At 37.5% G+C, this 23,555-nt stretch overlaps 1 protein-coding gene across 1 annotated transcript in view; it reads left to right on the top strand.

The window, feature by feature from the left end:
• The window catches only part of trpc4a (transient receptor potential cation channel, subfamily C, member 4a), a 29,067-nt gene extending 10,821 nt beyond the window's left edge, over positions 1-18,246 (top strand). Inside the window, exons 4-15 of the mRNA XM_017418233.2 lie at positions 838-978; positions 1,244-1,420; positions 2,205-2,405; positions 11,582-11,927; positions 12,987-13,126; positions 13,212-13,412; positions 13,491-13,612; positions 13,925-14,120; positions 14,232-14,426; positions 14,697-14,738; positions 15,138-15,227; positions 16,662-18,246. Of these exons, the coding sequence (XP_017273722.1) occupies positions 838-978; positions 1,244-1,420; positions 2,205-2,405; positions 11,582-11,927; positions 12,987-13,126; positions 13,212-13,412; positions 13,491-13,612; positions 13,925-14,120; positions 14,232-14,426; positions 14,697-14,738; positions 15,138-15,227; positions 16,662-17,348 (2,538 nt within the window). The 3' untranslated portion in view covers positions 17,349-18,246. The remainder of the gene's footprint in view (positions 1-837; positions 979-1,243; positions 1,421-2,204; positions 2,406-11,581; positions 11,928-12,986; positions 13,127-13,211; positions 13,413-13,490; positions 13,613-13,924; positions 14,121-14,231; positions 14,427-14,696; positions 14,739-15,137; positions 15,228-16,661) is intronic.
• The last annotated feature ends 5,309 nt before the right edge of the window (positions 18,247-23,555 follow it).

The following is a 23,555-nucleotide window of genomic DNA, read 5'->3' as shown; positions in this document are numbered from 1 at the left end:
ATAGGGGCAGTCACCCCCAAACTGGAGCAGTGGCTACAACAGATCCCAGGAACAACATCAGACATCTCAGTCCAGAAATGTGCAGTTCTAGGCACAGCCAAGATACTGCGCAGAACCCTCAAGCTCCCAGGCCTCTGGTAGAGGACTCGAGCTCAGAGGATGAAACAAAGACTACCCGCGGAGGGTGAGAAGGGAATTTTATATATATATATATATGTAGTCATTCAGTTTTCTCAACTTCTCAACTCTATATAGCTTGTAGGGGAAAATAGGAGATATTTTAGGCTGCTCTCTCCTTAAAGTTCATCTTGGTAATGCTTCCTCACTACAAATACCTCTTCTTGCCATCTGTCATTAGTTTGCCTATGGCTAACACCTTACTCATTTTATTTTTCTCTAACAACCACCAGCAAATTACAGACCTTCAAATAAAAGAAGTAATCTTACTCCTCTGCTGCCCACAACCACATGGTTAAACAGTTTAACAGGACTCTTAAATTGTTCACATTCTTTGTCTCTGATTTCTCTCTAAAGTGTGTCCAACACAGACATTACGTCCTCACCGGCTGCCAAAGGTCAAACTGTTTCCTTGATCCTGTTTATTATATGTATTATAATTGTAAAAACATTTTTTTATCTTCAGTGGTGTATTGTACAGGTTGATGGTATCCAACAAACCAGGAACTGCAAAATGTAAAAAAAAAGAAAACACCAAGAATAAAAGCTTATGAGGAGTATAAGCTGACATCATCACAGGCTGGGGCCAGAATGTCTTGGCTCAGATACAGTAATATATTTGTGGGACTGAAGGTTTTATTTTCTTGTCTCTCCTAAAAGGTCCCCCCTATTTTATTGGACAAGCAGTTTTCTGACTTCACCCCTGACATCACTCCCATCATCCTCGCTGCACACACCAACAACTATGAAATTATCAAGCTCCTGGTGCAGAAAGGTGTGTCTATGCCACAGCCACATGAGGTGAGCAAAACCAAATATTTCAAAAATAATGATGTACATTCTTTACTTCTAATTACATACATCCGTTTATTGTTCATTATGCAAATGTGCACATAAATGTAAACATCACAATTTATTAGTTATTCTGAAATGCCCAATTATAATATATGCAGATATTACAGTATTCAGCTGATGTAATGAATTCAATGTGAAACCGGACCATGAAATACAACTGAACACAGGGAGGCCTCATTAAAATGTGTCCATGCTTTGTTTGATGTTGCAGGTGCGCTGCAACTGTGTGGAGTGTGTGTCCAGCTCAGACGTGGACAGCTTGCGGCACTCGCGCTCTCGCCTCAACATCTACAAAGCACTGTCAAGCCCCTCTCTAATTGCTCTCTCCAGCGAGGACCCCTTCCTCACCGCATTCAGGCTCAGCTGGGAGCTGCAGGAGCTCAGCAAGGTGAGGGCCAGAGGGACCGAGAGACCGGCTGCTAAATATAGATTTTAGAGACCGTATAAACAGTGGGTTTCATTAATTGTGTATCCTCTCATAGTCTGTAAGGAGGCAGATTTTTGTCGATGAATTCAAATTGAGGGGAGGATTTATAAGATGTGCACTGGATACACATCTACAACTGATTAATTTTTGGAGTCAAAAAATTAACATAGGAAACAGAAAAATGGCTGATATTTGCTGTGATTTTAGATAAGTGTTATCTCCAACACATACTTTGATCGCTAATACATTGAGCAATAGTTTTGACAAAAACATTGGCGTTAACTGTTCGTGTCAATTCTGTCTGTCAGTTAACAAAATATCTCATGAACCAGTGGACAGATTTTAATGAAACTCAGAAAAAAAATCATTGGATGTACATCTGCACTTCATTAATCTTTGGAGTTACCTCAATGCAAGATGGCTACCACAGCTCATTGATATTAGCAACACAAAAATAGCTATAACTCAGTCATTTTTTCAGATATTGAGCTAAAGTTTAGCAATAGCTGGGAGTCATTCACAATACATAATGTGAGCACTATCGCATCTCGCAAGATTTCACAAAATCACGAGATTGTGCATATCATCATTTACAAGATTTGACCAAAACCACCATAACTCTGTTCCTTCTCAACATAAGATCATTTTAGTTGAAGACTCTGACATGAAAGGTGATGGGTGACGTGCATTCAGTTATGCAGAGCTAGGCCTTTAATTCTGTCTGCACTGTTCTTGTGTCTCCCAGGTGGAGAATGAGTTTAAATCAGAGTATGAGGAGCTTTCCCAGCAGTGTAAACAGTTTGCTAAGGATCTGCTGGACCAAACGAGGAGCTCCAGAGAGCTCGAGATGATCCTTAACTACAGAGACAACGCCAACTTGTTGGAAGAGGAAGGCAACAACGACCTTGCAAGACTCAAACTAGCAATCAAGTACCATCAAAAAGAGGTACGGTTAACAAGCAATGTTGCGAATGTTAGGAAAGGAGACTTAACATTTGTATTTAACCCATTTTGAAGAAAGCCGGAACAGATGCGTGGATGCTGTGTGCAAATTTGATGCTGCAATTATATCACCATTAGAATGTGCTCTGGGGAGCAAGACAAGATGCAGCGGAAATGGATGCTCATTTGTGCTTTATTGTGGAGGATGATTTTGTTATCCTTTTTACTATAGGCGCACACACTGAAATACACCTGCATAACTAATGTGTGATTCTGCACTATTACAATTACAAGCTTTTAAATTGTGTAATAAGAGACCAATCCTATTTGTATTTCTCTTGTTTTGCCTCATGATACTTGATGATACTTTGAGTCCTGCGTGCCCCGGGCGACATTCACCTTATGGTGTGTCAGGAACACTGCCAAGCCCAAAATCTCAGCCGCGTCGAGCCAAGGTGTTACTGCCAGCTGTAATGATGTCAGATTAGCATCACGTTTAACATCCTCAGATGTTAGGTTTCAGCTAAATTTTGAGTCTGTTTTAGTTTTGGCTGCACAAACGAGAAATAGGCAAACGTTGAAATAACTCGCCTCAAAATGACCAGAGGTTTAGAGTCACGTTGCTTCTTTTGGCCTAAATAAAGTTAGACAACAACATGTGGTGCTTCATGTTAGAGCTGTATGATGATCTGTCAAGTTAAATTTAAAACAAGTACTGCACATCTGTTTGTAAACCTAGCAGGCAGAAATATGGAAATGATGCTGGAGGGGGGGGGGTATAAAAAAAACACTCCTGCTTGCGTTGCTGTTTGAAGCCAGCAGACAGACAGAACCACACACTTCACTTTACATTAACATGAAAATGAACTGGCCTCTGGCAGCCATTATGGACAGAAAACTTTTTTTATTGGACTATTAATAAAACTGCATTAAATAGATCATATAAGAGATCACTTGCTCTCATTTTCAATTTACCTCTCTACCGTGTTTATATTATATTCAAAATTGCTGGAAAATTAAGTCACAATCTTTCTTCTAGTAGACAAACAAGAAGCTCAAAATATAAGTAACTGGACTAAGACATTGTGGAAGCCGATGTGTCCCTAAATATGTAATCGGCTTTAATTGCTGCAATAAATCTGTGGTTTAGGCCACTTAGACCACATGGAGTCTAAGCAGTCATAGTGTGAATTCTATAGACTATAAATCAATATAGATGGAGTCATTACAGCATGACACACAAGGGTATGTATTACAAGTTTTAAATCATGACGTCAGAATCTTTGGGTTTATGTAGATTTATGTTAGTTCATGTGTTCATGTTTTGTTTTGAGGTTTAGCTTTTAAAATATCAGTTGGCAAACTATCTCATGAACCACTGAATAGATTTTAATGAAACTCTGTCTAATGAAAAATAATTTGGTTTTTTTTTCTGTTTATAAAAAGCCAAGTGTTGTTCATTCTGTTTTTGCAGCACCGTAGTTTAATTTAGTTAATTAAAGAACTGTAGTACATCACCTGCGTCTTTATTGTCCTGCATTTACATCCTTCACCTTTGAATTGTTTCTTAAATGATTAGAAGTGGTTAGGAATGAAAAACTGTAGATTCTCACATTTTTACATTAGCAACTTGTCAGTCATAAAGTGGCATTATTCAAAACAACTTGGTTTCATCTTTTAAAAACTAAAACAATATTTTTGGGGGAGGGTTGTACAGCCAATGCACACTATTAATGTCTTCTTCCTCCCTCTCAACCCACTTACACTTCAAAATATGTGTCTACTCCAAACCCCGAGTCCTGACTAGTAGAGGTGCAAAACAAACCCCCGGCTGGGTGAGGCAGATGTTCACCCTCCAGTCTGGTTTGGCTGAAAGTCTCTTTCTGTCAAAAGGGAGTTTTTTTTCTCTCCCTCTCGATCTGTTGTTGCTCACCACCCACTGATCAGGACAAGAGACTGAATTGAAGATTCATTTTATAATGACTAATTCACAGAATCTGATAAAACTCAATTAGACTATAATTAAGTCAAATTGTATTGTATAGGTTTGGAATTAATTAGATAAAAATGTGCTTTATTCAGTTGAGTTTTTATCCAATCTAGCTATGTTAGTTTGAAATAGATAACTGGATTGGAGTATTTAATTCAACTGAACTAGATTGCATAAAATCTAATTTGAAAATGTTTAGATTGTTCTTTTCTGTCAAAGTGCCCTGGGATGATATCAATGTGAATTGGTGATTTAGATGTAAAACTAACTGAATTCCATTTAAGCACCGAGAAACTATTCCCCTGACTCTGTTTATGATCCATTTGATTTTTTTTTCCAGTGTGTAAATTTATTATTAAAAAAAAGTGGATGGATTCCAGACTTTTGAAGAAAACAACCACATTAACTCCAAAACCAAAACCTCTACAGTTCACTGATTTCATGCTTTTATTTGCATTTCATTATATAGATCTTCTTCATATGGCAGAATAAGTAATTCAGTTAAAATCTTGTACAGTAAAACTGTGAAATGAAGCTTATTTTACACATTTTAAAGAATACTTTCATATGGTAAATACTGTAAGGAGGTGACTTTACATGATGTAGCATGTGAAAGTCAATTAGGGGGTTAAACATGCTCTTAATGCCCCAGCTCTTTAGAACTTTGTTATTTTTTTACTGCATCCTTACAGGTTAATTGCTTAGTGTTGTGTGTAAATAAAATAATGCTCCCATGGCGCCCTTCTGCATGAGCCACAGTTGCTCTAGGTTTAATGGATGTTGGGGGAATCACAATTCTTAATGCACTTACAAAAGGATGGGAGGAATACGATGGCTGAGGGCTAAAAAAAGCGGATAAGTGGATATTCTAATGCAAAAAAAGAGTTCTGTAGAACATAAAGGTGAAATTAAAATGATGAAGAAGCAAACCTGTTACTCCCAGGAGCGACTTGCGTTTCATTTTGTTGTTCTTCGCTGGGAGCTCTGTCTGACAGTCGGAGCAGCTGCTCTTCTGGAGGAGTCTCAATTTATGGCTCTGCTGTTTGTGTCCAGTTGCTTTGCATCATTAGTGCACGCTGGCAGATGAGCGTTTTCAGGATTATTGTAAAGGTGGACATAATGATGGACAGGCTGGTTCTGGCACAGGCTGTAAACAAAACCCCTTTTTGGTTCCTGGGATACAGTTGTGCCTCCAAGGATCTCCCATCTCCCCAGCTGTGTTTTGATTATCCAGAAGATGTGTCAGCATGGGCTTCTGCTGCGTCCTATCTTCGATTGCACAGGGACTTTGACAGAGAGGAAGGTGTCGTGTCCACTGAGGCGTCTTTTTAAAATAATAAACATCGTCTGGCTAAAAAAACCTTAAAGGTATTCAAATTAAAGTGATAATTTTCTTGTTTTTATTGTACACTGCAAAAAGGCAAAGGTAGGGAATGTTTTTGCCTGTGTCTCTGTGTGCATGTGTCTGTCAGCAAAATATTTCATGGACCACTGCACAGATTTTATTTGAACTTTAAAGAAACAGCCATTGTATGCACATTTTCAGTTGATTACTTTTTGGCGTCAACCAAATTTAAAAAGACTGCCACAGAAAACACAAAAATTGACTATAATTTTGTCAATTTTGATGATTTGATGATGATGATGATGATGAATTTTAGAGATGTTGTGCTAAAGTTTGTTATGGTTATAGCTGACAATCCTCCAAAACACATACTCCAAGTGGTACTCATTTTTTAAAATGAGCCTTACCTGTTGAAGTCATCTCTGTTTTTTTTTTAGCAAAATATGTCATGAATGACCCAGCAGATTCTAATGAAACTTTAGAAAAGTATTTATTGAATGTTAATTTGTAAGTGATTAAGTCAACTCAATTCAACATGGCCGCCACAGCTAATCAACATTTGCTAATTCCAAAATAGTTATCTTAGTTAATTTTACAGATATTGAGCTAAAATTGGGTTTGGTTGTGGCTAACAGTCTGTTCTGACACACCCCAGCACACAAGGTTTTTTTGTTGCCATTTCACTCCCATCAAGATGAGAACTATTGTAAAGATGCATTAGTTGCCATTTGCCTGTTAATTTATCTTGTTCTAAACAATATTTATTGAAAATTATTCCGACATCTATTTTTCAAATTGGTAGGTTTGGATGGGAAGTAAAGTAGTGAAAAAGAAAACCTTTTATTATTGATCTTAATCTGTGGTTTTTAAGTAGTTCATGCATTCTTGACCTTAGTAGAGAAAGCTAGCTTTGAGTGCCGTCATTACAAAGGATAAATGCCCAGCATTTAAAGCAATTTCCTTTTCTCATAACCACTCCGTGCACTTTACTTTACGAGCCACATTTATAAATTCATCCAGAAAAATTTTGGACATGCTGCAGATTTTTATCACACTTTATCACAGACCACCAGTAAAGACATCATGGGTCCAGTATCTTTCCTGCAAATAGTGTAATATGCAAAATCACAAGCTATTGATCTGCTGAGGTTTTAAACTGTGGAAAACATCTGTGCACCTCATGAGCAAAAAGTGCTTTTTTCAGTCACTTTTTTCATAATTTATGTTGTCAGTACACACTGCTTGTTTTGCTTCAGTGTGTGGAACCACCCCTCCCCCGACCACCCAACCTCCCTCACCTCCAACACACACAAAAAATATTCACAAGGGTTTCTTAGTGGTTTTGATGGCCATTCTTTATGGCAAACATGGGTTTGAGAGGACATTTAATCGGCTTGTTTGTTAGAGCTGGGGGTTGTAGGTTTAGGGCAGTTAATCTTCAGTTTGGTCTCCACTTCTCTCTGCTATTTTTCAGACAAACCCTCAAACATTTATAATTGGTGCGACACTCAGCCTGAATATGAGCTGGTTTTTTTTTATTATGGTTCAGGCTGTTCATGAGTGTATCAGTGAGTCACGAGAGGGCTGGTTCTGACCCTCTACTAAATGAAGGACAGCTCTCTGCCTAACCCTTGCTGTGTGTAGCCTGTTGCACACCCTTGTTTACCATTTTGTATTTATTCTTAACATTCTTTCTGTGCTTTACGGCTCTGCTGCCGCTGTGCTCCCAGAGTTTTAAGAGGCAGTTCATAACGATCTAAAGAGAAATCTCTGCAGGCTTTCTGAGCTCACACACCACTCTGTGCTTTGTTGCAGCAGGAGGCCAAATCAGATAAATGTTAACAGTAACATATAAAAATTAAAGTGCTGATTGCTCCCTTCCTGGGGGTTTCATGGATTCCTCTTACTTTTACAGATGCATTTGCAAAAAGGTCAGTAAGTTAAAAAAAAAAAGTCACTATGTGAGTGAAACAGGCTTTGTTTTGGATGTTTGAAACGATCAGAGATGCCAAGAGGGAACCTGTCAATTTTATATGCTAAAGATTTACGTTGCCCCCTTGTGATGTCTCATTACAACTGCAATTTAGATTTCAACATGTTTTTATACTTCCAATAAGTAGAAATCCAAGCGCCGTGACAAGAGTAGGTGTTATGTTGTGGAGAAGTAGCTTCCTTTATGGTTTTATTTATATACTTCTTTTAGCCTCAGCTGCATAATTTGTGGTCAAATTATGGCACAAACATACAGTAAATGTATCACAGTTACATTTTATTTTTAAAAGAGACATTCTTAAGAAGAGCTTTGAGTGTGGTTTCTGTCAACTTTATTAACATCCTAATTTGGTATCAGAGCTTGTCAGTGTTTATGCCCTCTGGATCAGAGTTTCTGTTAAATACAGAAAGTAAAAGATAAATAGATCTGCAAAAAGATTTATTATGTGCATAGGTTTATTATGTGTTTTTGCTCATTTTACAGCTAGCAAAAGCAAAGTAGCAATATAAATACAAGACGAGGCTAGTAAAAAAGACAAATAATTGACATTTTTAAGCCTGGTAATAACCAGATAGCAGTCCAATGATGGGCCTTTCTAACCAGATGCTAAGCAAGAAGAAAAGGACTGATGCACAGAAAGCAGAAAAGTATAATAGGTGATAGGTGTTTTTTTGTGTGAATGCTGACTCAACATTCACACTATTGTTTTCCTGTTTCATCTTTATTTTTTACAGTTTTTGCAATCAAAGTACTTCCCCATACTTTGTACTGTTTTAACCATTCATACATCGAAACGTTCAGCTTGATCAGAAATGGTGTTCTATGACTTTAGGCTCCTGTACCTTTCAGAAATGGGTTTTGTGGAGTCTGTCACTCTGTTCTCTGCAGATCTATGAAAAATGGGTGTAGATATGTTATGTGCAGATTTCCAATAACCTGAGTGCTGCAGAGAGATTGTACTGTATCAGCCACAATTTATAAGCCTGTGAAATACCCACCATTCAGTCAGAAGTGTAGTGGCCCTTCAGATGTGAGGTGAAACGTCCTCAGGAATCAAACCCAGATATCATGGCAGGCCTTTTTAATGTCATCTTTGATAAGCAGCAGAAATATTATCCAAATTTCAAGTATCTGAAGTGCCCAGACATTTATAAAGAGTGTGATTAATTTAGCTGAACTAAAGGCTTCCAAATGTTAAAAATCCAGTAATTTATATTAAAAGATACTTAGAAGTTTTATAAGAACACTATATTTATCTTGTATGATGACATGACAAATGACATAATGTTGAAGAAAAACTGCCCAGAAACTAAAGTCTTTCTGTGCGCCCCAGAGACAGAAAACTGTTTGGACTTCATCCCCATTCACATTTTAAATCTCTGCAAAGTAGCTGTAAAACACATCCATCAGAAAGTTTTTGCGCTTGTCAACTTGTGTCTCTAAAAGTGGAGGAGAAAAGTTTAAGTAGACCTTTTATGACAGCATTGCTGGAGGGGAAAAATGTCCTCACCAAGCTAGAAAAGAAAGCGTCCTTGACACTTGCGCGGCAATAAGCACTCTTCTGGCACTTATGGACAGATGACAGTTAAAAGGCGATTTATGGAGAGACACTTTTCCAACTGGACTTGAGTTGTGTGAAACAGCCACCTGAGGCAAATTTGGCACTTTACTGCAGCAGGTTTTTCTAAATGAATGTGACAGCAGGAAGAAGGACACCTTCGCACTGATGTTTGCCTTGTTTAGAGAAAAATCACGCGGAGGGAGAGGTTTGGAGCAGAAATGAAGAAGTACAGTAGCTCTGTGAAACGACTCGATGCAGTCAGGGTGTGATTTGAAACATCCTCTGAGCTTTGACAACATTACTTTATTATCTCAGTTGCATCGCAGCTAGTTTGGATACGTTTTGTAATTATCATGTTAATTAGCATCATGCTCGCCCTCTTTAGATTCACTGTCAGTGTTTAATTAAGACATCAAACAACCCAAAAACCTCACGTTTGTCCTTAGGGACAAGTGACGGGTGTAAGCAAAAACAAAATGTTTTAGTTTGATGAACTGTTTATAATTGATACCAACACTTTTTAATATTTGTGACAAACAAGTTTGATATAAAGACAGATCAAAATCTTTCTCTGGTAAATATAGTTAAAAACGTAGCACAAGAGTGCTTTTCAGTTTTTATTTTGCTTTCTCGCTTTGGGGTTTTATTAAAGGACTGAGCCTTCATCAGTCTTCCTAAGACAGTAAGGGCAATAAAATTTGATTTTTCTTTTTCTTACTTATAAGGTTATGCTCAAAAAATGTAAAAATAGAACATGGGCATCTCTTCTTCTTTTCTTTACATTTTATTTTTCAAACATATCTTCACTGAATATTCTTACTACGGCCTCTATACATTTTTTTTTGTGCTCATCCTCAGTTCATCCTTCACATGCCCATGTCATGTTTTGCGCCACTATTGTATTTGAACTCAAAGAATATAAGCTATTCTGCTTCATACCCTAACAGATAGGGGTCTGTGGTTCCCATGGAAACAAAGCTGCAGAGGTGGTGAATTGGTACCCGCTGAGGCAGGTCATCATTTTGAAAAACTCAGCAGGATATTTTGCAACAATGTGCGCATCAATGTAAATGTGTTTACATAGGCCTGCTCGCTCTTGATTTTGGGAAATTTATACAAAAAAAGGTTTTCTGATGAATGTTTTAGTGTTTATATAATCTTTGAAGAATTATTATTTGCCATAGGGATTTTTTAAAGCATGAAACTCAGAAGAAAAAATGCATTTAATTAAAATGCAGTTTTTTTTAACTCCTTAATGTAAAACATCAGACAAGCTATAGAAGAGATAATCAACGTTTTTTTTAATGAATATGCTGTTATAGATATTTTAGTTGGTTCTATTTCTCTGGAAGAGAAACATAAAAAGGTTTGTGATGTCAGCTGTGCATCTCATTTAAGAGTATTGTCTTGTTCTCTCAAACACAGTCTATGTCTGAGACATGCAGTGCAGCCATCTGAAAACACAGTCCTCCTGTTCCCTGACAGCTTGCATGTTCTCTGTAAGGTTGCCATTTTCTGCATCAAGACTGCCCATATCAATTTAGCTCTAAAAGACCAACGTGCATATCTAACTTTCCAATTTCCAATCACACCTTCACTTGTTTGCCGTTAGTTCGAGCTTGCTGCAGGTGCCGATTTCTATAAACCGTCTTTGTACATCAAAGTCTGATAAAAAGAAAAACAACCTTAGCATGAGAAAGTTGATATGCTGCAGTCTTATCTTGGATTATTGTGTGAAAAAGTTGTTTGGAGCTCTAACTTTTTAAATTAAAGTCAAAGCCCTAACATTTTTCTTGAACGAATGCATATTAACTGCCATTTTTCATGCCAGAGTTTTAGGCTAAAATCAATATGTCGAGAAATGACTTATGGCTGTTTTGGTCAAACTTGGAAAATAATGTTAAGTGCAATCACATGCAGTGTTGTGTGATGCCACACTCAAAGTTTGTGCTGTGAATGGTACTCAGCTTCTGCAACCTCAAATTTTATCTCAAAATCTATATAACTGACTGATTTATAGCCATTTTTTATGGGTTTGAAGGTCACTTGGTTGTGGCAGCCATCTTCAATTGGGTTGACTCCAAAACTTAATCAGTTGGAGATCTATATCCAGTGTTACTCTTGTCCAATTTCTACAAATTTAATTAAAATTTGTTCAGTGGTTCATGAGATATTTTGATAATAATAACACACACACTGGCAAAACCAATATTGTCTTTTACCTTTTGGTAGCGTGCAATAAATAAAAAAATACAAAGAAAAACTGTTTTTTTCTCTCTTACTCGTTCTAGTTTGTAGCTCAGCCGAACTGTCAGCAGCTTCTGGCATCCAGGTGGTACGATGAGTTTCCTGGTTGGAGGCGGCGTCACTGGGCGGGAAAATTCATCACCTGCGTTTTCATCGGCCTCCTCTACCCCATGTTCGCCCTCTGCTACCTCATCGCACCTAAAAGTCGCTACGGCCTCTTCATCCGCAAGCCATTCATCAAGTTTATCTGCCACACGACTTCCTACCTGACCTTTCTCTTCCTGCTGCTCCTCGCCTCCCAGCACATTGTCACCACGGAACATGACAGGCAGGACAGGCAGGGCCCCGCACCGACCACTGTGGAGTGGATGATACTGCCATGGGTGCTGGGTGAGTAAAATGGCTGTCAAACAGGGCTGGCAGGAAATATTTGTTATCCTGATGGATAAACACATCAATTAATTATTTTTCCCCCAGTATATATTCCCTTGATCTTTTTCAGTTTAATTGTTGGATCTTGTGCTGGTGTTTGCTGGTTACCTGTTTTTGTTTTTCTATTTAAATTTAGTTAATAAAAGTTTTCTCTGTTCTCTTAAATCCTGTTTGCCTTGCGTCTGGGTCTTGCCTGCGTTCCACAACCCTACTCATGACATTTGGCATCTCTTTAAGCACCATTTTTAGGGTTCCTCTTTTGGTTTAAAGCAGTATTTTGAAGGATAAATTGTCACTAGTAGTTTGGGACATTTATTTTCTTAAGTTCAGTCTGGTTTGATTTAAAGTCATTTATAAATGACTTACATTAGCTGGTGGTGTAGTGGATAGAGCTGTTGCCTCCAAGCAACAAGGTCACAGGTTTGCCTCCTACCTGTTCTCCCTTTGCATGTGTGGGTTTTCTTTAGTTACTTCCACAAACAAAAAACATGCATTTTAGGTTAAAAAAACCTCTAAACTCTCACTAAATGTTAGTAGAGAGCAAGTTGTCTGTGTCATTTGTCTCTATGTAGCCCTGTGGTGGACTGGCGACCTGTCCAGGGCGTACACTGCCTTTAGCCAATGGCTGCTGGAGATAGGCACCAGCTCCTCACAATGCTACATGAAAAAGTGTTTATAGGAAATGGATGAATTACATTAGCCTCAACTGCACTTCATATTGTTTTTATTCTCATCTGTTGTTGCAAGTCAGCAAACATACTGAACTAAACTGAATAACTGTTATAATGTATTGTTTTATATTATTTATGTTTTGTCTTTTTATGTTGTATAAGCTTAAAAAAACCTAGTAGTGCCTTAATTCCCTATCATCTAATGTTTGTGTAAAAGATAAAACAGGAAAACTCAATATATATACTCAAAACTATATCTTTTACATTGAGAATCCGTCCAGCTGTTGAACGGGACAAAAAAAATCAGACAAAAGGGAGCTTTTCCTTCTTCGTGCCTGTGCTATAGGATTCATCTGGGCGGAGATCAAGCAAATGTGGGATGGTGGTTTCCAAGACTACGTCCATGACTGGTGGAACCTGATGGACTTTGTCATGAACTCTCTATACCTGGCCACTATATCCCTCAAGATTGTAGCCTACACTAAGGTAATCATTTGAGCCCGAAAGACAGTAAAATTGACATTTACACGTGTTTTCACCTCCTCTGTCATTCATTCTTTTCCACATCCAGTACAGCGGCACCAAACCCAGGAACCAGTGGGAAATGTGGCACCCTACTTTAGTAGCCGAGGCAGTGTTTGCCATAGCAAACATCTTCAGTTCCCTCCGCCTCATCTCACTCTTCACAGCCAACTCTCATCTGGGGCCACTGCAGATCTCACTCGGGCGAATGCTGCTGGACATCCTGAAGTTCCTCTTCATTTACTGTCTGGTAAATTCACGGTAGACGTTCAAACGCGGGACGATAAACATGGCAGGACTTAACTATCAACATGTTGTCTTTCTCCAGGTTTTGTTGGCTTTTGCTAATGGCCTGAACCAGCTGTACTTTTACTACGAAACAAAAGCTGCAGATGAGAGAGGAAAATGCAAGGGCATCCGCTGTGTCGAGCAGAATAACGCTTTCTCCACGTGAGTTTGTCTTGTGTGCGCGTGTGGAGCAAATATGTGATGGTGCGAAAATTAGTGGGAAGGAGTCTGTGTATACTGTTACTGGTTGGAAAACGTGTGAAAGCTCCCAAATGATTACTGTTTGCTAAGACAAATAAATATTCTAGTACCAGTTTATGAATATCTGTAAGATTTTCGTTAAGCTTTATAAAATTATAGCCCACTAATGTCTGGAGTATATTAATAGGCAGCAGCTGATGTGTATTTCTTCAAGGACTGCAAGGTCATTGTGTTAATATAATTGTTTTTTCAACAACTATGTATCTCTTTTAGGTTATTTGAGACCCTGCAATCTCTTTTCTGGTCTATCTTTGGACTGATCAGCCTGTATGTGACCAACGTGGATGCAGACCACCAATTCACTGAATTTGTCGGGGCCACCATGTTTGGCACGTACAACGTCATCTCGTTGGTGGTGCTCCTCAACATGCTTATAGCCATGATGAACAACTCCTACCAGCACATTGCTGTGAGCACATATCAGAAACACTCAGAAATCAGAAATAGCTCTTTAAGTGAAAAAGTGGATACAGGATGCACACAGTTTGTGTTTTTTCATCTGTACTTTAATCTATTTCAGGACCACGCAGACATTGAGTGGAAGTTTGCCAGGACAAAGCTGTGGATGAGTTACTTTGAGGAAGGGGCTACGCTTCCAGCTCCTTTCAACATTATTCCCAGCCCCAAATCGTTCTGGTACCTCATGTGTTGGATCAAGAGACAAGTGTGTAAGAGGACACGCTCCAGGCGCCCAGAGAGTTTTGGAACTCTTGGAGTAAGTTGGATGTCAAACATGTTTATGCAGATTTAATTTTTAAATATAAAAAGGAGACTTGGGTTTGTTTAAAAAAAAAAAGAGCTGACAATTCACCCTTTATAGAAGAGGTGGGATTATTTTTGTCATCCTATTCATTTACATCTTTTTCATAGAAAGCAGCATTTATATAAATCTGTAATGTTTCAACAAGTAATTTACTTTCTTTTTTTTATTACTTATCTCCAGTGCTTTTCTAATTTAACTTGCCTTTTTCTAATGTCCCTGCAGAGGCGAGCAGCGGAGAATGTAAGGATAAACCATCAGTATCAGGTAAACAATCTCACTAAAGAAAACTAGAAAACTAAACACCATTACAGTACTGCACTGTTGTTAATATGTGTCCAAGAAACACAGACTTCGCTCCCCAGTTGCTACATTTCCACTTTCAGTCTGAATCGAAAGCTTTGGTACGGTCACATACAACAGACATAACAATTACTGTCAGCAGGACATTAGTCATCATTCTCTGCGGAGGATTTTCTATTTGTTCACCTCAGCAGGGGGTCATTGTAGCATTTTTATAAAAGGTAGCTTCAAAAAAACTTATTTTGTGCACATATATATATATATACACACACATATTTATATATGTCATTATTTTCTTGTCAGATGGCCTGTGATGTTGGAACTGAAGTGACACTTTCATGTGCTCTATTTTTACTGCTGTAGGAGGTTTTAAGGAACCTGGTGAAACGTTACGTGGCTGCGATGATCAGAGATGCCAAGACAGAGGAAGGTCTGACTGAAGACAACTTCAAGGTAGAATCCAGTCACACAGAGTATAAATAACTTAAAACAGAAGTATTTCCATGAACAGTAGACCAAATGACAGCCTGCACTGATAGTGACAAATGTAATTTTCATTTGACTGTAGAGTCAAACAGGGATTTTTATATAGAATTTGTTCAGATCATTGTTTTTCTGATTCACAGCTTTGCTGTTTTGGTTCACTCTCTGCTCTAACTTGGGTTCCTTGCATCAGCTGTTTTCATAATGACCTGATTAGTGTCAAGCTAAATATAGTTGACAACTAATTATCGGTTTTATATGGAAGTTGACTGCATAATTATACAAATTCATTCCTAAGAGACATTATATAGTGCTGGAAGCTTTCTAATTTCCATTTGTTTCCAAGTGTTACTTCCAGTGAACTGTTCTCATATGGAAGTAAACATTTTGTGGCAAGGCATATTACTTATGTAAATAATTTTGACACAGTAATTTATTGTTCAGTAACAATCGTTTTAATTGTCTCTTTTTTTTTCTCCCTGCAAACAGTGAGCATACATATCAAAGAACTCTCGGCTTAAACTTCTGTAACTCTGCTTTTTGCAGCCTATGTAGGAAGCAGCAAAACTTCAGCACTTTGCCAAAGTCAGCTTGCAGTAGCTGATGGGTTCTTAAATTGGAAACAGGCTGGAAAACTACATTTAGCAAGAAAAAAAATGTAGATAACTGTGATAAATGTGGACTGAGGGAGCAGTCCACTGTCCGCCCAGCCCATTGCTCCAAAATTAAGACCAACTTGCAGCAATTTATGCTCCTCACAATGCATGCTCATTTTGTCCTCGGTGCAGTGCTAAATAATGTAGCACAATGAACTGTTTAAAAGCAGAAAACACTCCTAACTAGTTCTAATCTCTGCTGTCAGTGAGATCTGTTTCATGTTTTTGCTTTAAAAATTATCATTTCTACACGATTTGGACTTGGGCTCAATTAAAGTTCTGCAGCTGAATATCTCTCTTTATAGTCTTTATAGTCCTTCATTTTCACTGGTCCAGTGGATCTACTAGAAGAAATATGCACATACTCTGACAGTAAAGCTGATCTCTGGAGTTATCAGCTCAAAGTTAAGCTGCTTATTATTTCAAGAACACCTTAAAGAAACAGTGATCTTTGTTATTTTTGGTCTTATTCAGTACCTAAAAATAAAGTACAATGCCTTCTAAATTTACACAAAGGTAGCAAAGTTTTATTTTATTGCTGGCATCTGTGTTTTGACTTTTTCTCTAAAGCATAATTGGATGTAATTGGAAAATTTGTGCAATTTTCCTGTTTAAAATAAATGTATGCAAGTATTGAATGAGCTAAATGTGAATCAATGCCCTGCAGAGTTTTCTGCACTAAATGGAGATAATTGTTGCATAACATAGGTTATTTTCATTGGAGATGACTTTCACTATGCCCTTTCAGGAGCTGAAGCAAGATATCTCCAGTTTTCGTTATGAGGTGATGGGCATGATGAAGACTGGGAAGCCCGCTCTGCCGAGTGCCAAGGCCAGCTGCAGCTCCGTGGAATCCAGTCTCGCTTACCCCAACGCCTCACTCAAGATTTCCCCCTGCCCTCCGAGCAGTCAGGTGAAAAGCAAACTCAATCGTTTCAAGATGACCACATCCATCCTCAAGCAGAGCAGCTCTTCAACTTCACCCCGACCCCCAGAAGCCTCCAATGGTCTTCCCAATGGACTCGTGGTCTCAGATGAGAGTTGCTGTGAAGCGTCAGACCAGCGGAGGAACTACTCCAAAGACATTAGTGACTTTGGTATGTACCAAAAACGCCACTGGAGCAGCAAGGAAGCCGCGTCGGGCTCAGGGGAGCTTTCAAGAGAGATGTACTCTTTGTCAGAGGAAGCAGGGGAATCTGGGAGTTCTGACACAGAAGAGCAGAGCAAAGAGGTCATGGCTAAAGCGAAGGTCGAGAAAGAACTACCGGGGAATAAATTAGGAGAAGAATCCCCAGAAAATACAAAAGACACTAACATCAATCACAGTCTGGATGAATTTGGAGAAAAACAAATCACAGAAGAGGACAAAAACTCACCTTGCACTGACTCTGACGCAGATAAATATTCTTCAGGGTTACACAGAGATGAAGCATAAGATGAGAAATCCATAATCGTAATTGAAGGCGAAATTATGCTGGACTGAAGACCAGAAACTGACAATCAGCAAGAGGCTCACGAAGGGGAATGTTTTGCCAGCGTTTCTACAAAGAGCCTAACTTTTTCTGTCATTACTAAACGAATAATAGGCTTTGATCTTTGGAGGTTTTGAGCAGCTTTTAGTTTAAGTGAATTAATTCAGCAAAGGAAATGCAGCAAGGGTGACTGAAGTTCAGTGTGAGGACTGCAAGGATTACCGTTTGGGATAAGATCATTTCATCTTATCTCTTCCTTACAGAAGATTAAAAAATAATTGTTTCCTGAAAGTGATGATTCTTTTTTTAGCCTCATCTCCTCTTATCTGACATGTGCATTTGTGTTCAAATGATCCTGCTGCTTACCCTCCCCTTGATCAATCTCTACCTCTTTTTTTCCCCGTTTTCCACCGCACCACTTTATCTCCCCCTATCCTTATCTCACTAGAGCAATAGATGTGTTGTTTTGAACCTGACTTTCTGCCTTACACTGTCTGTTACTGCACTTTACACAATTTAAAACGGCATTCTGTCTCCCCATGCAACAATTCTGTCAATGTTTCTCTATGCAAAACCCTTGGATCCGTATCACCCTCACAAGGCCAACTGTACATTTTGCTCTGACAGTTAATATTCTTCTAGTGGAACATGACCAACCTTGGGGAGATCCACAAAAATAAACATAGCTTACCAGCCATTTAGATCAACACATTTCTCATGTTTTAGTCACTCCAACATAAAGGTAACTTACTATATTGGTTAGACTTGTGGTTCCTAAGATGTACTGTTAACCTAAATAAATGGAACTCAATAAAGAGAAATACAAAATAAACCTTAAAATAAACTACCATGAACTTTTCAGATTTTGTTTGTAATTTTATTTGTGTGAGTGCAGTAATTAATTTCTTTTTTTTTTTATTAATTCTTGGAAATATGTTAAATCGGATCCAGTGATTACTGTCTTAAAGTTTCACCAAACTCTGTCTACTGGTTCATGAAAAATTTTGCTAACAGACAGACTACTGAACACACGCACACACTCTCACAAACACGCACACATACAGGCTTCGGGCAGAAACATTATTGCTCACCTTTCAGCTTTTGGCAGCAGGCATAAACAGGGATTCTCCTCCGTAGGCTAATCATCTTAAACAAATATCTCGCAGCTTCTACAGGATGCCTTTTTGATCCGGCGCTGCCTCCTGTGCACGTTGCTCATCTTACTGCTGGTGAGAAACGTCAAACTGAAAAGCAAAAAATGTGACACATATAGCTCAAATCAGGTCACGTCAGGCTTGACAGTCCACAGATTAACACCACAAGCCATCCCCTGTAATATTAAAAATGAGTTTACAGGTATTAAAAATTATATTTCATCTTACGGATTATACTGTAGGTGTATCACATGTTTTTAAGGAATACGTGCAGTGGAAATGTTGTCATTTAACAAATTTTTAACCATCATTGTAAAGAAAATGATTTTGTTTTCCTTTTAGTTCATCTTACCCAATATATGTGATGGACCAAGACCTAACTGTCACTGGAGATAAGACATGCATAGAAATCTTGGTATGCATAAGGGCTTTTGTATTTGGTTGACCAGACTCTCAAAAAATACAATTAGGTTAGTCATGTCACATTCAATAATGTCAGCATTTCATCCAGTGGCATTGAGACACGCTGAAAGCATCAGGCCACAGGAGGAAAACATGAGACCAAGGCCTAAGATCATTGAAATTCCTCTGTTATTTTTTATCCTTGTTGAAAATTCCAAAATGAACATTTTCCGCAGGCACAAAATGAGCTAAGTGTCCCAACTGTTTCACTCCCAACTTCAGGAAACGTCCCTCAACATCTGATAACAGATGGCATTAAACGTTTTCTCCTTGTGTCGAAAACGGTGGAGACAAATTTGTTGCCATGGTAACTCAGGAAATGGATGCAAAGCGTGTTAGAAGCATGACTTCAATTGTGCAGTTGTTCCTGTCATGCAGGTTTTAGCCAATTGTGGTATGGTTTCCTATATACTTCAGCATTTCATTTATTTATTTATTACCTGAACTTGATCAAATAGTTAAACATACCAAACTAAAGGATCACTTCAATCATATTAAAATATAAATGATAAGATACTAAAATAAATCTCCAGTCAGTTTACAATGGACCACTTTTTATCTGAGCAATAACATGGCAGGTTAAGAACAGGACTGAGTAGCTTGGTGTTTGTAAAAACTGATTTTTATGTTTCATTAACATTACTCATCACAAAATATTCAATCTGACATTTTCTTTTGAGAGTCTATATAGAGAGAATACTCAAGTGGCTGTTTGAGGAACAATATTATATTATTAACTTGTTTTCTTATTCTGATTGTCTTAAAAACAAAACAGAATGGAAATCCAGTCACAAGCTAAAAAGCATTAACTGCTTTAAACAATGACTATGAAGACTGGACATTTTTCCACTAATATATATATATTTACCTAATAAATCTCCATATGTTTGTACTTTATCCATATATTTCAGTGATGTTAGTAGAGATGAGATGAAATAAATAATAAATAATGAATTTGAACTTTACATGGTCAAATTTTCAGAGCATTAAAGTGATCCTCCAAACATGACTAAACCAAAACAACTTTGCAAGCAGATTCTTTAACACTTAAATATAAATGTGATTTGACTAACATAGCTAACTAAAATATATGAAAACAAATGGGTTGATAGAAATAATTTATATAATGAAAAAGACAAACATACTTTTATAAAAGCGGGAGGGAAATGGCAAAAAGTGTGTTCAAGGCTACAGCTGAAACATTAAATAAACAGCAGCAAATATAAACCCTCACAGTCACACATTCAAAAATGTATTTCAGCTTTGAAGTTATCTAGCAAAATAAATAACAGTTTCTCAAGGTCTATTTTCAGTAAAGTGTCAGTTTGTGTAAAAAGTAACATTTATACATAAAAAAAGATGAATAATTGTTCAAAAAATGATGTTATCCTGTCATGTTCAGACAGTATTTAACTGTACTGAAGGTTTCACCCACTAGAGGGAGATGCCATATATGATATTTAAGGTCTGTTCGTCTCCAACATACAGTATCTGTATGACCTCTGTTCTACAGTCACCTGCAACTAAAGTAAAATAGGTGGGATAAACAGAAATCTGTTTCTTTTTTCTTTAATTAAGTCCATCACTGTTGTTTTAGAAACTCTCTCTCATTCTAAAGCTGTGTACAAAATTCTCTCTGACTCTGACATACTTTCTTTATTATCCAAACAAAGCATGCTGGTAATAAACTAGAATTGAATAAATTCAAATATGCACTGACAGTCTAATTTCAAAACTTCTCTCTAGAGAGTAAACCCCCCTTTTTCATCAAGTTTTTATTGAGAGTATTAGTAAAAAAAAAAAAAAAGCTTGTAGCCAGAGTTTATTAAACTTAATCCCTAGGCCACAAAAAGATGATTAGTGTCCCTTTACATCACTGAAAAACAATTCTAAAATTAAAGCATGATGGCTTGTAAGAAATAAACACTAATTATGCTTTTGGAAATAACTCAATCAAACTGTTTTCTGAAATTTCAATAAATTTAGATGTAATGCTGCATCTTCCCATGTTATTCTTGTTTCCCATGCAAATTCTTGCTGGTGATATAAGGAATTAGAGACTTTTCAATACCATGAAATACTATTTCTGATATGATTTTCTTTATGTGACAGATTCCAAGTTGACTGAATGGTTGAGTGCTGCTTTACTAAAAGGGAACTGCTTTCCATTAAGAGTTGTAATTAGGTCTCAAACATTTCTGTAAAATTCATAGGTAAATATGATAGTGGTCTAGTTAGGTATAAAAATCATCTTAGAGATGACTAAGGTTGTGCATACACACACAGGTCTTTATGTCTTACAAGGTGTGTATAAAAATTAAAATTTAGGCCTTGTTTAATTCTTCTTAAGTTTTATGCACAGTAATGAATGTATATCAATGCTGCCCATTAGCCAGAGTTTGATATGAATATGAATAATGATCTGTAGGTGCTTGGAGTATACCTCGGGAATAACTCTAAGCCACTACCACTTTGATTTTAGCTGAATTTCTGTAACATTATCCTTGTGTTTGCTAAGGTTAATTAGCTGTGACAGCCATTTTAACATGGATTGACTCTAAAAGCTAATCAGTTATGGATGAAACATCCAGTGGTTATTTCAATAAGTTTCAATAAAATTTGTTCTGCGGTTCATGAGACATTTTGCTAACAGACAGACATGATTAATGTGAGATCAGTATCTGTAAAATTATCTGACTTATAACCATTTCTGTGTTTTGGATCAGTTAGTTGTCGTGAGCAACTTGAATTGGGTTGAATCCAAAAGTTTAACAGTTGTAGATGTACAACTGTTAGGTTCTCTGTTTATACAGTTTTTGTTTGGACTTTGCATTTCGGATCCTTGAGTTATGTATTATTATTATTTTTATTAGTACATGGTTTCTTTTGTTAGTTCAGTCTCTTGTTTTATCATAGTTCTGTTTATTTTCAGCATTCTAGTTTTGCTTTATTATACCCTTTATGTTCTTAGTGTTAGGTGTAGTCTTCTCCTTTGCATTTCTAGTTTGTTTCCCCCTTGCTCGTGTTTCCTGTTTCCTTGTGTGCTCCTCCTCATCTCCTGTGTCCTCTCTCCCCTCACCTGTGTCTTGTCAGTAATCAGCGCTGGTCCTTTGTCTCCCTCTTGTATTTAAGCAGTCCTTTTCCTTCCCTCTGTGCTGGTTTGTCTGTTTGTTTGTTTTTTACCCTGTTTAGGTCTAGACTTTGTTGCAATGTCAAGTCCTTTTTGAGTTCCACGTATTTTATTATTTCATCTTTGGATTAAGTCTTTGAATTAATCGTCTCACCACCTTGCCGTCCTGCATTTGGGTCCCTCTCCCACGCCTATCGTGACATTTTCTGAGAGTTTCATAAAAAGAAGAAACCAAATACCTGCTGAGAACATGGTTAGTAAAAATATGGCATCTGAACGACTTTAACCTGCAACACATTTTCTAACGTTTCTAACTAGATTGACAGTTGTTCAAGTAAAAATGAGATTGTTTGGCTAAATTTGTAAAAAGGAAATGGCAAAAATGGTTACAAAAATAGAGGATCTTGGATCTTAACAGTATTTAATATTAGCATATGTACCAATACATGCTTATAATAAATAATATTTATTATACTGTACATTTCTACAATTTGAAGCATACCTGTTTTCAGTCATACTTCAAGAGGTGACAATGTTTGCCAAGGATATTTTATGTTTTGTTTTGTTTTGTTTTCCTTTTGGAAGCTGCAACACATCCTGCTTCAACGTGAGAGCAAGAGACAGCTGCAAAGAAAAGGAAAAAAAAACCTGGAACTGGGGTGAAAGCTAGGGTGATGAACGATGAACATGACAGCAGGGAGGATAAATAGAGAAAAGGATCATAAAAAAAGAATTAATGGGAGGAAAGAAAAAGTTGATGGAAATAATGAATCCACATCATAAAAAGGCAAAGAGGAGGAGAATAGTATCCCAAGTGGTGTATAATAGCAAATAAAATAAAGATTTCTGTCACGTGTGTCAAGTGTAAAACTTTGATTTACTCTCATTCATCACCATAAGTCTTTGTTTCCTTTTGTTGTAGCTCCTATAAAACAAACTATTAACTTTACTTCATGCTTTCATTTCCAAATGTCTTCAGAACAGACTTTAAAGGTGTTAATAACACCTTTAAGTGTGTGTGTTTAATGTTGATTTTTGAAAACAGGTAGATCATTTTCATTCACTTCAATTAGGTTAACTAATTCACCATTTATACATCCTTTTACACTATGATACAAGCATATTTTATTGTCTTCACAAACATTTAGTCCAAAACCTCTGAATTTATCAAAGTTCTCACTTCTTTTAAAAGCCAGCTCAAAGTCAAGCTGTCATTGCGGCGTATGGAGTTGGAATTACAGGGTGTCCTCGGTGATCTGGGTTGTGATGGTGGTCAAGAACACCATTTAAATTGGTGGGAAACAGCACAATGGAGGTGGAGACAATGAGTGTGTGCTGTAGGAAGGATTCTGACTAAAAGGAAGGATGTGTGTGGCTAAGAGCAGGACGTCATGGTATGGGAAAGGCAAGTGGCTGAGTGAAAG

This window comes from Kryptolebias marmoratus, linkage group LG13 (genome assembly GCF_001649575.2).
Source record: "Kryptolebias marmoratus isolate JLee-2015 linkage group LG13, ASM164957v2, whole genome shotgun sequence".
Lineage (NCBI taxonomy): Eukaryota > Metazoa > Chordata > Actinopteri > Cyprinodontiformes > Rivulidae > Kryptolebias > Kryptolebias marmoratus.
Note: the sequence above shows the minus strand (reverse complement) of the source record. Positions and strands in the feature narration are given on the sequence as shown.